General features: G+C 40.1%; 1 protein-coding gene across 5 annotated transcripts in view; it reads right to left on the bottom strand.

The window, feature by feature from the left end:
- LOC117514130 (histone deacetylase 4-like) overlaps positions 1–22,527 on the bottom strand; it is a 289,818-nt gene that overhangs the window by 95,724 nt on the left and 171,567 nt on the right. For all 5 annotated transcript variants that reach the window (XM_034174436.1, XM_034174429.1, XM_034174444.1 and 2 more), the window contains one exon: positions 4,581–4,704. In XM_034174436.1, the coding sequence (XP_034030327.1) occupies positions 4,581–4,704 (124 nt within the window). The remainder of the gene's footprint in view (positions 1–4,580; positions 4,705–22,527) is intronic.

The raw sequence follows: 22,527 nt of genomic DNA, 5'->3' as shown, positions 1-22,527 counted from the left end.
GCAACTACTTCAACGTATGTATTTGTACTCCTTATTTTGGGCCCAAACAAAATCCTTAATCTTGTAATTTGAATATCCTGGGAAAATTTGAGTTTCCCATACTTGTCCTGCCTCCAGAATAATCTTTTAGAGCTGTAGCAGTTAATGTCATACATAACCTGAAAATTCCATTAAAGCGGGCCATATTCTGCAGCATGATTTGTATCTACTTTTACAATTAAATATCACTAAGGTTTCATATTTATCATTCTCAAACGTACTGCAGTTCTTCTTCTGTGTAGATGGTACAGGCAACAACTCCCCAGCCTCAAATCAAATTTATGCCCAACATTACTGATGTCATACTTCTGTGACATATGTCAGGGAAATCAATATCTGAACATCCTGCTCACCCTATGGGACACACCCACTGCTCCTTATATGACATGCCCAGAGTTTGATGGACTGTTCAGAGATGATATCTTTTCTGCTCTACCTCTTTAAGGAGAGGGGGTCTATTTCCTTCAGAGTGGACTCACACTTTGCCCTCTGGATGGAGCATGAGGTAATTATGCCCTTAAAGTGCAGTTTGTTTGACTGGTGTGAGTGGTCTGGGCTGTATCCAGGGCTGGGCTACTGGCATATGTCTAGCCCATATGCAGAGATGGTTTGGGGCGCGGTCCAACTGCACATGGCCGCAGCTGCATGTAGTATGATCACAAACAATCCTGAAGCATGGATCTCAGACATTGCGTCACCTCCTCCTACAGCCAGGCCCGTTCAACAGGCAGTAGACAGGGGCAACAGCTCACATAGACTGATACTCTGTTATGGTACTTGGCTTGAGTCTTTGAACATCACCTCCCTAGTGGAGAAGGAGCCCAAAAGCTGGTGTGGGAGGTTGAGCAATACCGGCTAGAAATAGCTGGGCTTATCTCTGCGCACAACACAGGTGCTGGAACCAAACTCCTGGAGAGGAGCTGGACTCTTTCGCCAGAGTTGTTCAGGCTGAGAGGTACCAGGCAAGTGTGGGGATGCTCACAAGTCTCCGGTTCAGCGCCACTATTTTGGAGTTTTTCCACAGGTAACAAAGGGGCTGTCTCAATGCAACTTTTGTGTCACACAGAGGAATCTGACTGTTGTTTGTGCATATACACGAAACAGCAGTTTAGGGTATCCAGCCTTGTACCCAGATAACATGTACATTTTTGGTAAACATATGTACTTTCCTGTATGCGGCAGGAAAGTACAGTGGGGCAAAAAAGTATTTAGTCAGCCCCTGATTGTGCACGTTCTCCTACTTAGAAGGAATGACAGAGGTCTGTAATTTTCACCATAGGTACACTTCAACTGTGAGAGACAAAATGAGAAAAAATCCAGAAAATCACATTGTAGGATTTTTAAAGAATTTATTTGTAAATTATGGTGGAACATAAGTATATGGTCAATAACAAAAGTTAAACTCAATACTTTGTAACATATTCTTTGTTGGCAATGACAGAGGTCATACGTTTCCTGTAAGTCTTCACCAGGTTTGCACACACTGTAGCTGGTATTTTGGCCCATTCCTCCATGCAGATCTCCTCTAGAGCAGTGATGTTTTGGTGCTGTTGCTGGATAACATGGACTTTCAACTCCCTCAACAAATTTTCTATGGGGTTGAGGTCTGGAGACTGGCTTGGCCACTCCAGAACCTTGAAATGCTTTTTATGGAGCCACTCCTTCGTTGCCCAAGTGGTGTGTTTGGGATCATTGTCATGCTGGAAGACCCAGCCATGTTGCATCTTCAATGATACATGGCCACGTTCATTCTTTCCTTAACAAGGATCAGTTTTCCTGTCCCCTTTGCAGAAAAACAGCCCCAAAGCATAATGTTTCCACCCCCATGCGTCACAGTAGATGTGGTGTTCTTGGAATGCAACTCAGCATTCTTCTTCCTCCAAACAAGATGAGTTTTTACCAAAATGTTCTATTTTCGTTTCACCAGACCACAAGATATTCTCCCAATCCTCTTCTGGATCATCCATATGCTCTCTGGCAAACTTCAGATGGGCCTGGACACTTACTGGCTTAAGCAGGGGGACACGCCTGGCACTGCAAGATTTGAGTCCCTCTCTGCGTAGTGTGTAGCCTTTGTTACATTGGTCCCACCTCTCTGCAGGTCATTCATCAGGTCCCTCCGTGTAGTTCTGGGATTTTTGTTCACCATTCTCATGATCATTTTGACTCCACGGGATGACATCTTGGGTGGAGCCCCAGATCGAGGGAGATTATCAATGGTCTTGTATAGGGATGGGTATTGATAAGATTTTATTGATATCGATACCATTATCGATTCCGCTTATCGATCCGATTCCTTAGCGATTCCCTTATCAATACCTCCTGTGAATTTTTTGTGTACTAAAATGTTTTCTTTATAAAATTGGTCACTGGATCCTTGATCTCTGGACATAAATAGAAATAAACAAATTCTGTAGTTTTTGTCAAAAGCATTTCCTTTCAGACATAAATGGCATGAAAGTCTCTCCATACATCTGAGCTGAGCTCAGACAGCTGTTGGAGTCTGCAGGGCTGCAGCCATACAGTCTTGGGCTGCTGCACATCAATGCAGGGCGTCTCATTTTGGGAGGAAAAAAAAACCATTTTGATCGATTGCAGTTTATTGTTTGTATTACAACGTTTAGAAAGAGGTGTCATTTGATTTAAACGTTGATTCGCTTTGAAATTATTAATTTCGAGCGGCAGAGAGCCGTGCAGCATTTGGAGCAACGGAATGGAGGACGATTCTTCTTTCTTTATCGTAACAAGACAGGAGTCTCAGTTAGTCACTTTAATCCGCACAAAAGTGACTCACGATTAATATATTTTAATGGCTTTGAGAGGAGTTAAGAAGTGGAGTTGCTGCTTCTGAAGAGGAGTGAAGCAAAGTTCCAACGAAGCAGTGGATCGGACCAGTGCTTCATTGGTTTGAGGTTCAAAGCAGCTTTGCGCTGTAGAAACGGTTGATTACAGACCTGCTGCAGTGTCTGTAATCAACGTAGTGAAATGATCATTTTCCCGACAAACACCCTTAAAAACAATGGCCACTCTGAAGGACCGATAAGGGAATCATTAAGCAAAAAGGCTATTGATGTTGGTGGATCGAATCGTTTAACGATACCCGAAAAGAACCGGTTCTCGATACCCAACCCTGGTCTTGTATGTCTTCCATTTTCTTACAATTGCTCCCACAGTTGATTTATTCACACCAACCTGCTTGACTATTGTAGATTCACTCTTCCCAGCCTGGTGCATATCTACAATTTTCTTCCTGGTGTCCTTCAACAGCTCTTTGGTCTTGGCCATGGTTGAGTTTGAGGCTGACTGAGGCTGTGGATAAGTGCCTTTTATACAGATAATGAGTTCCATCATTCATATAGGTAACAGGTGGAGGACAGAAGAGCTTCTTAAAGAAGTTACAGGTCTGTGAGAGTCAGAAATCTTGCTTGTTTGTGGGTGACCAAATACTTAATTTCCACCATAATTTACAAATAAATTCTTTAAAAATCCTACAATGTGATTTCTTGGATTTTGTTTTCTCATTTTGTCTCTCACAGTTGAAATTACAGACCTCTCTCATCTTTCTAAGTAGGAGAACTTGCACAATCAGGGGCTGACTAAATACTTTTTTGCCCCACTGTAACTGCCAGAGGAAACAAAGGGAATGCAGTGAGTGTGCACACCTGCAAAGGGCGCAAATAATGATAACAACAAACACTGAAGGATGATTTTCTGTGCAAGAGTCCTATCATCAGGTTCTAATATCCTGTCCTCACGTGTGCGTGACTATGCATGTGCATGCTCTTCTTTGTTTTGGCAACTCGGCCCTATTTATATCTTAGTATGTCAGGTAAAGCAATGTGCCACTCATTATTCATCTGAGAGGTCATTCATTCATTTTCTATACCCGCTTATTCCAATTAAAGGTCATGGGGTGGGGGGTGGGGTGGGGGTAGAGCCTATTCCAGCAGTCACTGGGCAAGAGAAGGAGAACACCATGGACAGTCTGTCATAGGGCCACATAAAGACAGACAAACACATTCACAATTTCACCTACGGTCAATTTTAAAGTTTCCAATGCACCTAACCTGCATTTCTTTGGGAGTGGGAAGAAGCCGGCACAGCGGGAGGGAACCTACGCAAACACGTGGGAGAACATGCAAACTCCACACACAAAGGACCAGGTCAGAATTGAACCTGAAACCTTCTCGTTCTGAGGCAACAGTACTAATCACTAATCCATCGTGCCACTCTCTAAGATAATTTTGAGCCAAAAAATATACCAGTCTTCATCGAGCACATTCAAGAATACATAACAAACATTCTTTATCATTTTCCAGCATTTAGTGTGATGAGTAATGAAGAGGAGTAATACTGTGCCTACGTAGTCTGAAGTTTATGAAGTTAAAAAAAATGAGAGAACCCCACCCCCACCCCTTGCAAGTTGTAATCTAAACCTCTGGCTGTGTTTGTTGCAGCTTGTGTGTGCAGCGCTTTGAGTTTGTAACTTTACATCTGTTTCTGTTCTGTCTCTATTTATTCATGGAACCAGCGTTCCTCACCGGTACCAGTAGGGAGCATCATTTGGGAGGCCTCCTTGGTTGAGGCTCCGCTGGGCCAGGGCCTTCTTCTTGTTGAGAACAAACTCCTGAAGGCGCATCTTTACCTCAGTACTGGCAACAGCACCTGGTGGAAAACGGTGAGAGAACACATGGAAATTCTTATATAATGTTTGTCATCCTACAATTTAATATTCACCCTCTGCTCAAAAGTAAATCCTCATTTGCCTGAACTCTGGGATAGTCAGAAACTGATTTCACAATTAAGACCAACTGTTAGAATGAGGATTATGGGTAATCACAAGAACCAGCGGTTGAGACCTCCTCCAGACAAATCAGACACCATAGACTGTTGATACACATCTTTCGATAGTGGCCATCAGAGGGCGCTGTAGATATAGTGATACACTTGTTGCACAAAAATAAATAAATAAAATAAAAAACTAACAAAAGTTGTAGCATTTCAGATGTTTTTGTTTCAGGTTTTACTGTGCTTGGTGATGAAGTCATGTTTTTTTGATGGCCAAGACAATTTTCTCTTCAACATCGCCATACTTGTGTTACATCGAGGTTGGTATGATTACGCAAGAGCTCTCAGCCAACCAGTACCCAATGTTCCGGACCTAGTCGTAATCATCCAACCTCTTTTCTATCAGGATGTCTTCAGGTTGTGAGGCAGCCATTGACTCCTTAACTTGAACACTGGGTGCTAATTAGCTGAGCGCTCCTACATCATTCTCATCCTAGTTGTCGTACAAGCATGGCAATGCTGGAGAAAATAATTTAGCCATCAAAAAAGCAAGACTCCATCACCAAGCACCACCCAATTTAAAAAAAACAATTCCAATGCTTAGAGCTTTTGTTGAAGCCTTTGTTGTGCATCAACTGGGTTTGAGTCACAACAATTCAATTTAAGAGATGGAGGAGCAAGAAATGGAGATGAAATTGAGCACACAGGAAGCCCAGGTAATTGCTTTCTTTCATGATTTATTACTCTCCTGTAAGAGACAACATACCAATAGGGCTTTGGTTTGTGTTGTCATGCCGCAGTGCCTTCTGGGAGATCTGCCGCACTGGAAGCTCTCTATTTTGTATTGCTGCAGCCACAACATCATCCACGCTTGCAATTAGGTGCTTGTACTTGCTCTATTTTTTGTTACTATTCTAGAAGTTACTCGTAATTATGGTGAGACAATGTCACAAAACGCTTCACATGACCACCGTGGTACAAAAACAGAGTAAGACTAAACGGACTAAGTTTTCCTGCTCAGTGCCAAAATGAGGGAAGCGGGGTTGCAAAGCTGACAAAGAGATGTCAAATGGCTTGGGTGTCAGGATAGGACAAAAAAATATTACGTTCAACAAAATTCCAACTTTGATAAGGCCTAGTTCAAAAATAATGAAGCCTAACTGCTGATCTGTATTGCAGTTGTCATGAACAAGCCATTATTTTATTTAGCACCATCCAGATTTATCTGTGAGTTGCCTATAGTCTCTTTGACAGGTACTTAAAATTTCATGGAAAATTCCGCACAGTTCTAGAGATATGCACAAAATTTACCCCAAAAATAGCACTTTTTTCATCAATTTTGTGTGACATTGATATTTAGCATTATCATTTAAAGTTGAATGTTAAAGAAATAACCTTGTATTTTGTTAATTTGTTTGTTTGTGCTTCATACTAACACACAGTAATACATTTTTGTAAAGGTAGAAATGTCATTTCCTAGAAAAAACATCATGTTTCTAAAGCAAGTTAAAACTGTCCCAAGCATAACGCTGAGAATAAGTCCTTGATTTATTTGTGTCAAAACCTTAGCTATATCTCCTACTCTGCTTCGATAGAATAATTATATTACTTGTTCAATAATACCAGGAACTAATGGACAGAATTTCTTTGTATCAGGCTTCTGCAGACAAAGAAGACACTAACGGCTAACTGTTGTTGCAAGCGTTACGCTCTAGCACATTATAATATATATGTACTGATCATTTCTAGCAATGGCTGAACCAAGACCAATAGAAAATATTGAAAATGATATATAACCATACCTAAAATGATAACATCACTTTTAAATTTTGATGGTTATGTCACACTTTGGCTTCATTATTTTTGAACTAGGCCATAAGTGTGCTCCTTACATTTTCATTCTGGTCAGTTAATCAACATGCATTAAAGTTCTGAATTATTTTGTTTCTCTCCTTCATTTGTGCATCCACTCACACAGAACCACAGACACACAGAAGGGCCTTTCACATTGAACGCGTCGTTCGATCATTTTGACGCTATCACTTGCAATGAAAGTGGCAACAGTGCGCAGAAGGGGCAGAGATTTCTATGTCACTATCTGGCTTTTCGAGGGCCCAGTGAACAAACTGGACAATCACCATCATGGATTCGTAACAGGAAAAATGAAACACTCGGTGTGCCAGTCATAACCACAATATTAAGAGAAAAATAGCAGAAGAATGAGTAACGGACATCACCCTGCTGAGAGAAGCTTTGTTTCAGTGACTGCTTGGAGTGAGTCCAAGCTGAGCTGGAGAGGCTGACCGGCTGAAGCTGAAGCGGCTGGTGTGATTGAGCAGACGCACTCAATCTGAAATTCTTCACATTTGGATATATACACACACCCAGCTTCAGCAATAGAGCTTCTGCAAATTACTCTGAGGTGAGAGTAATCTGAGAATAAAACATGACGTAGTGCACCGGTAAAGACTTATCGGCTAACGTTAGCTTGGCCTTTAGCCTTTAGCTGCAGAATCACTCAGTCCAGCTGAGTAAACATTTTATACTGGTAAATTGCTCAATCTATTTTTATTTTTAACAAATAAAGCTACAATAAAACTCACCTAAACTGTCATCGTATAAACCAGATATTAACAGTCACCGGACAAAAGCAAAAGTCCCAGTGCTTTTCTATGGTTTTCTACATAATAAACACTGCATATACAGGATTTTGTAAAACAGATTTTCGCTCACATCGGATAAAACGTCTCAGCCCATCGTAACGTATTTCCATTAATAACCCCTCACATGTATCGGACAAAGCAGTCTGGACTTGCTCAGTGACACAGGTATGAAATGAAGTTCAGCAGTACCATATTTCTGTGATTAGAAGACCGTCGTTTATTTCTTTCAACCCGTGCTCAGACACAGGACCTAAGGGCCCTGTCCCACTGGGGAGAGGATTAATTGCGCATTCATTGTCGTCCGCAACAAAAATGGCCAAAAATTACAAATGTCCCAGTATGAATTACGGATATATTAATAATATATAGCGAATATATGATGAACAATCACGGTTATATAACGCATGTAGTGAGGAAATTGATCCGACACATTGCGATTATCATGGCAGTATTACGGGTGTATTATGAATGCATCGCGCACGTGTTGCGCGTGCAAGGCATTTCTATTGCGGTCATAAAAAAAGCTCACTCGGGCCTTTTGGCATCACTATTCACACCAACAATACAGCCTCTGGAGCATTTGCTGGACTTGGACAAGCTGATCACAGAGTTAATGTTCATGTTGTCATGCGAGGGTTAACTGTTCATGAGTTTGGGGAGCGGGAGGGAGGAAGCCGCTCGGGGTGTGAGACGGTGTTTTTTTTTTTTTTTTGAGAGTGTCACAGAAAACAGACTTCAGCGTGAGTTGTGGCTAAGCTGTAATAAGTCGCTACAACATATTTTAGTTTGTGATGTGGACGTGATAGGCACGATATATATCTATTTTACACACTGTCCCAGTCCGCTGCCAAGCCACAAATCCCCATCAGTTGCGGATATCAGCGGTTAACGGCAGATATACAGAGCATAGAGTGAGTATGTATTATGTATGAATTGAATATGTATGGAGTATGTAAGGCGGATGTCATCCGCAGGCAAAATTTTGTGCAGCTCAAAAGTCCTGGAAACGGAAAAATGTGCCTCAGCAGATAATTGCAGACGTGTGCGGAGTCGGCCGACTCATACAAGCATGTTTCACGCATATTGCGGATGTTAAGCGAATATGAGCCAATTTTGTGCGCAATCCATATGCAAATCCTCCTAAACGCCAGTGGGACAGGGCCCTAATCAAGGCAAGGCCAGTAATTATTAACAAAATGCTGCTAGTTGCCTGCACTATAATATGGTGTAAAGTTTCACACATATCCCTTGGTGTGACGAACCAAATCGCTTTAGATCACAGCCCTCTGCTTGGCTGTGAACCCTCCCCATGATGTGCAACTGCTAAATGACTGAGCCCGCAAAAGGCTGTGATTTGTCACTTTTACGTTTTCACTCCTTCCTCTCCGGTCATATTTTAATTTGCAGTCGCTCGCCGATTCATTGTCCATCAACTCCATGAATAGTGATAACAAATGCACAAAATATATCAGAAGCAATTAGGTTTGCAGCTTATTGGTTGTTCTCTTTGTAAAAATGTATTTCATAAATGTGCACACTTTACTGCCAGAACTAAGAAAATAGATTGTACATGGTTCTGTGAAAGTTGTTGCTTAATGTTCCCATTGTCTTCATTGAATGATGAAGAATTTGAAAGACATCTTCTTGATAACTACGATGGCTTCGCTGTAAACGAGATTTTGTTATTCAACCCATTTGAACTTGATCAAGATGAGGTAACTCATAGATTACAAGGTGATTCTGATATGACCTTTTTCTCTAATGTGAATAACCCTAATTCGTGTCATTATTATGACAAACTCAAATTCAAACATCTACAATCTTATCCTAATACTTATAAAACATTTTCAGTATTACATTTAAATATTTGCAGTCTTACAAAAAATTATGAGAAACTGACACATTTTATATCCTCTTTGAATCATGAGTTTTCTGTAATTGTTCTTACAGAATCATGGCTGACTGAGCAGTGTAGAAACTGGCTTCTATGAACTGCCAATTTATAACTCTACTCACTTTGTCAGACAATTAAGGTCTGGAGCAGGAGTTTCAATATTTGTACATAAAAATCTGGATTTTAATGTCCGATCTTATGAACTCAAGTGAATCTGATTTAGAATCAATTTTCATAGAAATATTGTCTGAGAGTAGAACAAAAAATCATATCACTGCTTGTACTTATAGGCCACCAAATACAGATGTGAATTTCAACCAGTGTTTTTCAAATATTTTGGAACTCATTAACAGAGAGGATAAAATTTGTCAAATTCTTGGCGATTTTAATATAAATATGTTAAATAAGGAAATACGAAAGAAGTACATTTTATGTTATTTGCTGGCAATAAAAAATGCGATCATGATCAAATTAAAATTTACATAGGCAACAAAGAAATATCAAGGGTCTCTTCTACATGTTTCTTGGGTGTGTGCATGGATGAAAAATTGTGTTGGAAAGAACATATTATATAACGGCTGAGTGGATCCTTGTCATTTGATTGGTGCTTTGTATGTAACATGACATGGATTAATTTATCCCATATGTGTTGCATTGCATTTAGAGTGCGGCTTGGTTCCATTTAGAGTGCAAATTTGGTTCCATACATTTGGTACAATTGCACTCTACACACGCACACGCACATGTGATTGCGCCCGCACATGTACACACACACGTGATCTCGCATGCGCAAACGTGACCACACGCACTCGTGCGCATGCACACATACTCGTGCATGCACATGCACGCGCGCCCACACGTGTGTGCGCGCACGCACACAAAACAAAACCACTGTGCTGCCTGGAGGCTGTGAGCAGGAAGACAGAAGGAAAGCTGGACTCATTCCTGACGTGATTTTTTTTTTTTCGCTGCCCTGAGGACATACACAGTTTTTCTTTGGTAGCACACGCACGCACAAGCGCCGACCAGGCTGTGTGTTTGTGTGTGTGTGCGCGCGCATGCGGGGGACAATGACTCTCCCGAGACATAATTTGATTGAGCTAACTGACACTGCTAATTCTTGTAAGATACACACACACACACACACACACACACACACACACACAACAAATCCACTGTTCTGTCTGGAGACTGTGAGCAGGAAGAAAGAAAGACAAGCTGGACTAATTTCTGACGTGATTTTTTTTTTTTTTCGCTGCACTGAGGACATATACAGTCAACCAAGCCGGTTGAGTGTGTGGGCGCACACGGGGGACAATGACACGATGATTTGATTGAGCTAATGAACGCTGCTACACGCACGCACGCACGCACACGCACACACACACACACACACACACACAAAATCCACTCCGCTGTAAGCCGTCTGGATGCATTAAGACCTGTTCACATGAAACGCTGATGTGATTTTTTTTTTTATGGAAGTCTGAAGTCAGTGTACAGCATCACTGGAGTACACGTTGCAGTGGAACACGAAAATGTAAGTCCCTTTACTGTTGTTTATAAATTAACAAAATATCAAATGACAAGGATCTATTTTAGCCATTATATAAAACAAATAATGAATGTTTTTGCATTCTTTCAATGGAACGAATAATTCGGTGAAGGCTGGAACAAACCATTCAATTTGGCTTCACCTCGTTGAATGGTTTGTTCCAGCTTACACCTCATGAAATATTCGTACCATTGAACTCATAAACATTCATTATTTGTATAATGAACATGTTTGTAAAAAATAACTAAGTTAACAGAATCATAAGCAAAATAAAATATTTAGTACATTACAAATGTCTTTTAACATTATACTACAGTTAAGTTTATCCTTATTTAATTTATTGCAATATTGTATGGGCAAGTACCTTTGCAACTTATATAAACAAAATTTTTCTTTACAGAAAAAATGTGTTCAAATAGCTACTTTTTCGAAACCTTGTGCTCCAAGTGCACCTTTGTTTTTCAAATTGCAGCTCTTAAATATCTTTAATATAAATATCTTCCTGACCTGTACATTTGTCTTCAGAGCTCTTCATGATACCAGTTGGCTTTTTTTTTTTATCAAATATTATTTTGTGTATAACCATTAAATTCAGAATTATCAGACAAGGCAGACCTCATATTTTGAATTTATTTTTGCATAGAATGACTCGTTATCAGTGTCCCATCAGATATCATGGTGTTAAATCTTGGAATGATACGGTATATCTTCTAACATCTTCTAAATCCACCCATCACTTTATACAGATATAAAAGTGGATAAAAATAAAGCTCCTGTATGAGTATTTATAATGTCAACCTATCACCTGGTTTTAATTGATTTAAATGTTTTATATTTTGTGAATTGATATAATATTTTTGTTAATTGTTGTGATACTTTTGTTTGTTTGTTGGGAAGTGGATCTTTGATAAGCACCTTTGGCTTCTACCACTCCCTTGCACAGTATGCTCATATTGCATTATATATATATATATATATATATATATATATATATATATATATACACGAGGTCTGTTAGAAAAGTATCGGACCTTTTTATTTTTTTCAAAAACCTGATGGATTTGAATCACGTGTGCTTGCATGAGCAAACCTTGAACCTTCGTGCGCATGTGTGAACTTTTTCATGCCTGTCGATTGCATCATTTCCTGGTAAGCAGCCTTTGTGTGAGGTGTGTGTCGTGCACTCGGCGTTTTTTCATTCCAAGGAAAAGGATGGAACAACTGGAGCAGCGCCGCATCAAATTTTACCAGAAACTGGGTGACAGCGAGGTGGAAACCATTCAGATGATTCAGACGGCTTTCGGTGACCATCCTATGGGCATCACACAGATTAAAGAGCAGTACAACCAGTTTAAAGACGTCCGCACAGAGGTGGAGAGCGAGCCACGCTCCGGTCGGCCATCTACATGCTGAAATGACCAGATCATTTCCAAAGTGAATGCTGTGGTGATGCGGGACCGTCATGTGACTGTCCGAGAAATTGCAGAAGAGGTGGACATCAGCACTTTTTCGGCACATTCCACTGTGACAGAAGATTTGGCCATGAAAAGAGTGGCGGTGAAAATCATGCTGCTGCTGACGGCGGCGCAAAAGCGCCTTTGTGTTGAAGTCTCACAGGACATGTTGTGACATGCCCAGCTCTTCCACAATTTCTCGGATAGTCACACGACTGAAAAGTCACCAAAAGCCGTCTGAATCATCCGAATGGTTTCCACCTGGCTGTCGCCCAGTTTCTGGCAAAATTTGACGCAGCGCTGCTCCAGTCGTTCCGTCTTTTTCCTTGAAATGAAAATCCGCCGAGCGCGCTGCACACGTCCCACACAAAGGCTGCTTACCAGGAAATGACACAATCAACAGGCATGAGAAAGTTCACGAAGGTTCAAGGTTTGCTCATGCAAACACACGTGATTCAAATCCATCAGGTTTTTGAAAAAAAATAAAAAGGTCCGATACTTTTCTAACAGACCTCGTATATATATATATATATATATATATACACACGAGGTCTCTTAGATAATAAACCGACCCTTTTATTTTTTTTTTAACTATATGGATTTGAATGACATGCGATTACACCAATCATGCTTGAACCCTCGTGCGCATGCATGAGTTTTTTCACGCGTGTCGGTGACGTCATTTCCCTGTGGGCAGGCCTTGAGTGAGATGTGGTCCCGCCCTCTTGGCTGAATTCCTTTGTTTCACACGCTGCTCGAGACGGCGCGCGTTGCTTTATCAAAATTTTTTCTGGACCTGTGAGGAATATCCGAGTGGACACTATTCGAGAAATTAAGATGGTTTTCTGTGAAAAGTTTAACGGCTGATGAGAGATTATGGGGTGTTTCTGTCGGTGTAAGGACTTCCCACGGAGCGGGATGTCCTGCAGCGCTTCCAGGCGCTGTCGTCGGCCTGTTTCGAGCTTAAAACATCCTAATTTAAGGCTTAATTCACCCAGGACATCGTGAGAGAACAGAGAAGATTCAGAAGAGGCCGGCATGAGGAATTTATGCGGACATTCCACTGTTTAAGGACATTTTTTTAATGAAAGACGTACGCGCAAATTCGCCGTCGTTTCCGTGACGACTCGGCAAATCTGTGTGTGCCGCGACAGGAAAAACACCTCCGTGTTGAAAACCATTTGTAGAATTCAGGCGGCTTTTAATGGCTTTCAACAAGTGAGTAACTGAGAAATTGTTTAACAGCTTGGGCATGTTCCAACTTGCCCGTTAAGATTTCCAACGGAGGTGTTTTTCCTGCCGCGACCCCCCGCGGTCGGGTCCAGCCCGACATGCGACTCTGCCCGCACGTTCTTTCATTACAAAATGACCGTTAACAATGGAATGTCCGAATAAACTCCTCATGCCGACTTCTTCTGAAAGTTCTCTGTTCTCTGACGACTTACTGCATCAACAGAGCCTGAAATGTGGAAGTTTTCAACTTGAAACGGCGAGACGCTGCCACCTCGAAGCGCAGATCGCCGTCAGGCGCCGTGGACCGTCCTTACGGCGACACTACCAGACTAAAATCTCTCATCAGCCGTTAAAATTTTTACCGAAAACCAGCTGAATTTATTGAATGGTGTCCACTCAGTTGTGCCTTACAGTTTTGAAAAAAATTTTATCAAACAAAGCAACAGTCTCTGAGCCATTCCTAAACAATGAAAAAAATCGACGAGCGGGTGGACGACTCCTCACTCAAAGCCTGCCCACAGGCGAATGACGTAACCGACAGGCGTGAAAAAACTCTCGCATGCCCACGAGGGTTCAAGCATGTCTGATGTAATCACACGTGATTCAAATCCATATGGTTTTTGAAAAAAATAATAAGGTGGGATACTTTTCTAATAGACCTCGTATATATTGCAAATTGTGATTTCTTTTGTGCTAAATAAATTAAATGAAATGAAAAAATGATTACATTTCGATCATGAACCAAATACGTTTGGCAGAAAAGTCCGCAAATATGACCAACTTCACAGGGTCAGAAACGTCACTCTCTGGTGAAGGTGGTAGAGAAGAGAACATTGGACAAACTACTGGACATTATGGACAATGCCAGTCACCCTCTGCACACCGTTATCAGCAATTAGAGCAGACTTTTCAGCCACAGACTGCTCATTTCCAGTTGCAGGACAACAGACTGAAAAATGCCTTTGACACTCAGGCCATCACACTGTACAACTCCTCACTTGGGGGAAGGAGGAGTAACAGGAAGACAGAGGATGGGAATGACAGGAAGAGTAATAGTCAGTAAACCAGTACTGATCAGTATATCTAGGATTTATATTGTGTATTTATATTTATATTTGCTAATATTATATTTGCTTATATTTGTTTTTTTATTTGTTTGTTTGTTTTTACTTTCACTTTTGATACCCTGTGTGCTTCTTGCCCTGTGTGCTGCTACACAATGCTGCTGGAACCTCAATTTCCCTGAGGGAGTCTTCCCAAGGGATCAATAAAGTTTCATCTAATCTAACGTAATGGTTATGGTTTTAATTCACAGATGAACAAAGATTTATAAATAATCTTTTTTTTTTTACTTAAAACTATTTTAATTATGTTTTCTAATGTAACAAACGTTTTTTTACTTCAAAATGTATAGTAATCAGAAATTAATCTTGATAGGTTAAAAAAAAAAAGTAAGGATTTCCTTTAGAAAACTGCTGTGTATAAATTAGCATTTCTGATGTTTCCCTGGCAAACATTTCTGGACTGTGTCATCTTTCGTGTTTTGCCTCCTTTCTATTGGATGCGCGAAGCTATGTCACAGTGGTGAAAGCTGGATTGGGGTCAACTTTGACCGTGGCCACCTGTCGACAATGTTCGCTCCTGCCAGAATGTCGTGCTATCTTGGTTTTGATGTGTTGCGCTTCTCAGTGAAAATGAAGGGGTTTTAGAGCAATGCGTGATGCATTTAACACCCTGAAGGCTTAAGGCTTTCATGACAGGTTGTATATGTGATCATGGAATTATTATGATTATAGACATGACCAAGGTTGGGTAGGATTACTTTGAAAGAATACATGTGGATTACATGTATGTATGTACATACATTTGTATTACTTGTAATCTGATTATTTTTGGATTACATTTCAAAGTAATCCTACCCAACCTTGCACATGACTAGCAGTGTACCGAGATTAAGTTGACAATTGTGATATATACCAAGCCCCAACCTCTGCCTTGCCAAAAATGAAAACATCAATATTGTGTTAAATTTAAAGAAGAAGATATTTTAAGTCCATATGGAGTAGGGCTGTTCATATTATATAGTGAAAAAATAAAAGTTGTGACAAACTTCAGGCCACATGTTTTTGTTGCACAGTTGCAGACCAAATTTGAACTCAGTCAGAGAAGATTTAGAGGTCCCTCAGAGTGACACGTTTTCCTCTCCCTCCGCTGGCAAGGCAATGTCACCCTAATGGGAGAAGTCTCTGATGTGATTATTTTTCTTTTACAGGTACATGTGATGGCTTCTAATCGCAAAAAGTGGTTGATTGGTTACCCAGAGGAGAACATTACTAGAATTACTGCATTGCTACATTGCTTGCGTGGGGAAAAATTGTTGCTTTGCGGGGAACCTCTAAACAATGTCCGATTACAATAAAATTTGGCACAGATCTTTTATTTTATTAGTGGAACAAGAACAACATGTGGCCTAAAAGATTTTGTAACATTTGACATTTTGAACAGGTCTAATACAGAGCCCAGTGACCCAGGCCATCAGCTCACCAAATATGGTATATATAGGCTCAAAACAAGATTTTTACAAGCATCAAACAAACACAGACATACATAATTCTTTTTAATACGTCAATTAGGGAATAACCCTGTTGTGTCTGATGATTTTCAGACATTCATGCTGGTTATACGGTTGCAAATTGAGCTAAAAAGGAGTTTTACAGCGTTGCGTTAGAGGAGCCATAAAACTGCTATTTGTGACTGTATAACAGCATGAATGTCCGCAAATCATCAGACACAAAGGGGTTATTCCAATTCTAATTCCATCATTTGCATAGTTTATTTTTCTGTAGGTAATTCGGTCGGCGAGGCTTACCGTCGAGCCGAGGCAGTGTCGCTCCAACAGGAGACAGGGCGCGGCGTAATCCATCAAATGTGAAAATCCATAAATGTGAAATGGTAATTCTGTATCAGAATCCACATCAATACTTTCTTATGTATGGTAGCTTAAATTCACTCATTTCAGCGCCGGCAGTAAGCGACTTTCTCTCGCTCTCAGCTAGTAGCGTGCACAGCGGGTGTTCTATCGAATTGTGCATCTCGTCACATAAATCGACAGTTCCACATCCCGACAATACTGCACGTGTGTGCATGCGCAGTTGTGTGGAGGACAGGAATGACATCTCGTCAAAACACCAATCAGGGTGCAGAGTAATACATCCAAATGTGAAATGATTGAATATTTTGCCACCGGTTACCCCAATATTATACGGTCTGAAATCTCACATGCTTAACCAATCAGATTCGTGGAAAAAATGGAATTGGATTAGAATGATAAATATTCAGGCAACATATTGTAGATAGTTCAGAGAACAGCATGTGTGATTCTCCCTTTTAGAGCAGGTGCAACATCTGTGCCTTGTCATCGTTTTCAGGATAAATGAACGACAAATTTATTTTATCAGAAAAAGTTACACATATTAAATACAGAACGTAAAATAATGAAGTTGGTAGATTCTGTCATTTAGAGTTTGGGGGGGACAAGTTTTACAGTCAAAGTCCAACCCAGGTTCAGTCATTAGTCAACATTTGCATAGTAAAGTCAAATTTGGAAGTGCTGTTGGACTGTGCTAAAACTAGCTTGTTCTGTTTCTTCGTTAAGATATTTTTATGTTTATATGTTGATGTTGTGCTCTTTATATTGTGTCCCAATCTGCACTGCATTAAATTACTTGCTGAATATCAATTTTAAGATTTTTAAACCATTTTTACCCAAGGCCATCAAATATGGCCATCAGGTATTGCGAAGGCTTTGTGGGCGTCCGTCAGTCTGTGCTAAGCATAATTCTAGCCCTATTACTGCCAATGTTTTTAAATTCACGGGGGATATTCTTGGGACAGAGAACTTGGACAAGTTAAAAGATAGCTAACCTTGACCTATTTTAAGAGGTTAAAAAGTCACATTCTGTTTCAATCTGTTCAGGGTTTTTTTTTTTTTGAGTGGCGGGGGTGACAGCCAATCAGAGGAGAGCTGCACCATAACATCAGTGGCAGGTCTGTCTAAAATTGCTTAATTTATGTGTTTACATAACATGTTTCTCATCTAAAAGCTAGCAAGAAAAAACACTTCTAAAAGGACATTTCGCCAACATTAGTGCGATGATGTCACAGTCTGGATTAGCTAGTTGCAAAATCCATTTTGTTTATGTGTTATTGTAATCTCTGTCATTTATTATGTAAAAGCTAGCGAGAAATAAACACTTCAAAAACTGAAAATGCTGTTTTTGGAACCTAATAACACCTCTGGAGCAAAATTGTAGCTGTTAACGTGCATGCTAAATAAACGTTAACTTCCAATGGAGTTACATTTGTCTCATTAATACCAGCAAATACACAGAGGGTGATCTACAAATATTACTTGATTTGCACAACTTCCACTCTTGTCAAAAGCTCATATACACTCACGCAAGGTCTCATGTAGATACCATTAAAACGTAAATATTGTTTCTGATTGTTCGACAGAGGGGCTTTATTGAACATGTACAAATTGTACATAAGACAACAGAATCTCAATAATTAATTACACAACTGCAAATTATAAAGAACTCAATGCTGATATGGTCGATGGTATTTTAGCATTGCATTAAATTTTAAAAGGCTGACAAAGCTAATGCACAGGTACGCAGACGCTACAGAGAAAATCAAGTGCACTGTGATCTCTCTCTGTCTCACATACACACAAACACACACACACACACACACACACACACACACACACACACACACACACACAAAACACTATGCTTTCTGCTGCACATGTTCCTTTGGCTGCACCCTCAATTTGTAATCACCTTCCATACAGTGTGTAAACTGCTCTCAAGGACTTCTATCCACTCGCTTTGAATGAACTGTTGAGAGACGTCCAGCAGGCCAACAGTAATAACTCTGCTTACCCCGCCAAGGCCACCGGCTAATACTGTTCGTTTACCACAGTAAATACACAGGTTCTCCAAGTAAAATGGAAATATACCAACATACACTTGCATGAAGAGAAACACAGGAACACTGTGAATATGGATCTCAACGGTCCTTTCAACCTTGAAGCATTCTGAATGAAGCATTCTTACTAAGTGGTTCAGAATCAGAGAAGTGAAAACTAAGCCTCTTCTCCACAAATCACAGCAGTGAAGGGAGCCCAAGATCCTTCATTTTGGGGGCTGTCATTCAACGTGAAGCTTTTACAATATGTTTTCTATGAGTTGTCGTTTGTGCAGCCAATGACTGTTGCTGTTCAGTGACATTTGATTAAAAAAAAAGGATGCATGCAATATTAAAGAAAATAACTAAATCATAATATAGTGTCAATTGAACTTGCATTTTAAAGAAGATTTCAATTTAACTTCAAAACAAGTAAAATATGGTTTAATTAAGAGGTCTCCAACTGGCAATCCACAGGCCAGTTAAGGCACTGGACCCAATAATTTATGGCAGTACTCCAGTACTCCTTCTGATTTGCAAGAAACTATTGCCCGCATGATAATTTAGATTTAGTATGGCCTGGAAATTTATCCATTAAAGTTTCAATTGACTGTATTCCCTACAAATACCACACTGTTATGAAGGAGTTGCTAATCAGTCCCTCCACTTTTCTGCAATTCTGCGTTTGTGGAAATTAACATATAATCAACCGTTTACTCTTTTTCCCCAGGTTGTTGCATATTTTTTATTTATCGCATAACCTGTGCATAAAATATCACATGCACGCACGCCAATGACACAACAAAATATCAAATGTCGTATTGGTTCAGACAATGAAAATGTCTGCTGTCATGTCTTTAAAATCCATTGCCAATTTCCCCTTTGTTTCATTCACTAAATACTACATATCACCACTCAGTGGCTTGAAAAACTCATGCCAGGCCAGAATTTATTTATAATGCCAAGTACAAGTCAATCATCTCAGCACAGCACTCGGACTGCTCTGGATCTGAATATCGCTCTGACATCTGTAGTGCTCTGACTGCTGGCTTTCCCTCAAACACAATTTTCTGTGGAGTAATTGTTTTATGAAAGTGATTTGACACAGCTTTTATTGTTATTTTTTTATTATTTTTATCTAACAGGTTGTCAGCTGACAGATTACAGCATGACATTAACCACTGCATCTGTCACAGCTTTAATGGCCCCTTCACACATAATACGAAGATGGGTGAAAAAAGCAGCAACCGGCTGCCAACAAAAAATGACATGGGGAACTGCGAAACATTCCACCTGCTGTTGGGGGGACACACAGTCGGACAGGCATGCACGATACCGCAGCAAAGGTTTCGTGCACGCCCGTGCGTGTGCACGAACACAGTGCGAGCACCTGGAACATGTGACACCACATCCCGCCGCTGCTGTGGCGGAAAAAAAAATATCCACACACCAAAAAACACACAATTTCTAAAATTTAATCCTTCTTATCGAGTGGAAAATACATGTATGATATTTCTGTTCCTCTGTAGATGACCCATGGTCATAGACGTACAGTCATGAAATGACATGAATGAAGCAGTACGCTCTTATCATGCCCACATATACTGGCCACACGTGTCCAGCCGGCCCCAGGTGTCCAACAAGCGGCACGCCAAAGGAGAATGTGTCATATGGACCATAGCTGACGTGACATTCAGGTCGCCAGCTGATTGTATACATAATCACATCGAATTGAAAAAATCAGAATAGGTGGCTTCTTCATTGGTGGAGCGCCACAGTGGCAGATCTAGAAAATACTTAAACACTCAGTTCTAAATCCAAAAAAAGCCAACTACCAACTCCCTACTTTCCATTCTGCTTATGACATAGTTGAAACTTTTAGTCAGGTTTTTGTGACATCGGTGTGAAAAAAATATTTTTGAATAAATGGTACTTGAAATGCAATTTGTGGTGTTTTCCTTATGGAAAAAAAAAAAATAGTGCACTTTCAGAAAATACCACCAAAAATAGCATATGGCTTTATGTGTGCTTTTGCACGATGTTTGCTGAAAAGTAGGTGAAAATTATCATTTTTTTAATGACAAAATATTCTGAATACCCACATTAATCATGCTGCAGCTTGCCCATTATTAACCTTAGAATGACAGCTTATGTTGTAAACTTTTGAATGAGTATCTGTTTCTGTGGTTGCAGCAAGTACTGATGTCATAACAGCCTGTGTTTCCAAAGACGTCTGGTGACAATTTTGTTAGGAAATTTTGACCCTGTGGGTAAGAATCTGGCCTTCAATTCCTCCTGTAGAGTTGACTGTATAGTAAACCTGCATGTATTATACATCAATTTCTGTGTAAATGGCAAATGGACTGCATTTATATAGTGCTTTTCCATCTGCATCAGACGCACAGAGCTTTACAATAATGCCTCACATTCACCCCAATGTCAGGGTGCTGCCATACAAGGCGCTCAATACACACCGGGAGCAACTAGGGGATTAAGGACCTTTCCCAAGGGCCCTTAGTGATTTTCCGGTCAGGCTGGGATTTGAACCAAGGATTCTCCAGTCTCGAGCCCAATGTGTAACCACTAGACCTTTGTTGGAAATAAGCCAGTACAAAATATTTAAAATGTACTCTAATTTTAGATAAGTAAAATTATGACTTGTACTAACCCTACCCCTATTAATTTTTAGTTTGTGAAAAAAATACATACTGTTGTAAAAACAAAACAAAACAAAAAAAAAACTACATTTTCAAGGTAGTGTGACCAAAACTGAATCACGTATAACCATTTGTATTGGTTAACATTAGTCAGTTAACATTATTTAAATTTTATTTCGGCCTAATAACTTTCCTAAAATGAGATCAAGTTTTTTTTTTACGACAAAATTTTCATATGCGTTTCAGAAATCGCCTACCGATGTCCAGTGCTAAGTGTTACTATTCCTGACAATGTTAAGAACAAGGAAGTCAGTATTTCTCTCTGGACATACAAAATGTCCAAAGAGAAAGAGAACATCTTGAGCGTATTCAGGCAGAATATGTCAGTTGAGAATCCTGTCTCAAAGTTTGTGGACATGTTGCAGAAGTCTAAGCAGCATATCTTTACTGTTCACCACCACTGGAATGCTCATTCAGTTGCTAGGAGCAAATCTGATTCTTCCTCTGTGATAACAATTGAGGATTATCAACAAAATATTGAGGTAGTGTATTTTGAAGCACCCGCATCAGTGGCTTATAGTATAAATAAACTGACTGTCGCTGTGTTGAAGAGGTCCAGAACGAAAATGGTGCAGTTCAAAATTAGAAGTATTCCACCTCACGGGGCATGATGTTATCTTAAACTATAAACATGCACTACACACTACAAAGCAGGCCTACTACTCTGATTTGAACCATAAAAACAAGCATAACTCAAAGGTCTTGTTTGACACGGTGGCAACACTTATTCATGGACAACCACCTGTAAGTCACTCTCTTTTTACAGCACAAGATTTCTTGGATTACTTTCACGTCAGCTTATGGACTACCTTACTGAGAATAATCTTTTTGAGCCACTGCAGTCTGCATTTAGAAAATATCGTAGTGGTTGTAGCGCCATGGGCCTCAATTCCCCTGTAAATAAAATATATTAATCCTGTCTCAACCACAAAAAAACACTAGAGACAGAGACTGTTTCCACCCCCAGTTGAGAAATTCCTAAGTCATCTGGAGATCTTCAGATAAGTCTGGAGACATCCCCCGATGGTTCAACACTGCTTCGCAGAGGGAAAACAAAGCTGTAATTCAAAGTCCTTCAAAGGGAAGCCCTCGCCTTTATCGGTTAAACTCTGGTAATTATGAATTACATGACATTATAATGGCTTCGCATCAGAAGCCATGATAACACGTGGTCATAAACTTTGTCTGGACAATCAGCTTTTATCTTGAGGTT

The sequence above is a fragment of the Thalassophryne amazonica genome, chromosome 1 (genome assembly GCF_902500255.1).
Source record: "Thalassophryne amazonica chromosome 1, fThaAma1.1, whole genome shotgun sequence".
NCBI lineage: Eukaryota > Metazoa > Chordata > Actinopteri > Batrachoidiformes > Batrachoididae > Thalassophryne > Thalassophryne amazonica.
This window is presented reverse-complemented; position numbering and strand designations above follow the sequence as displayed.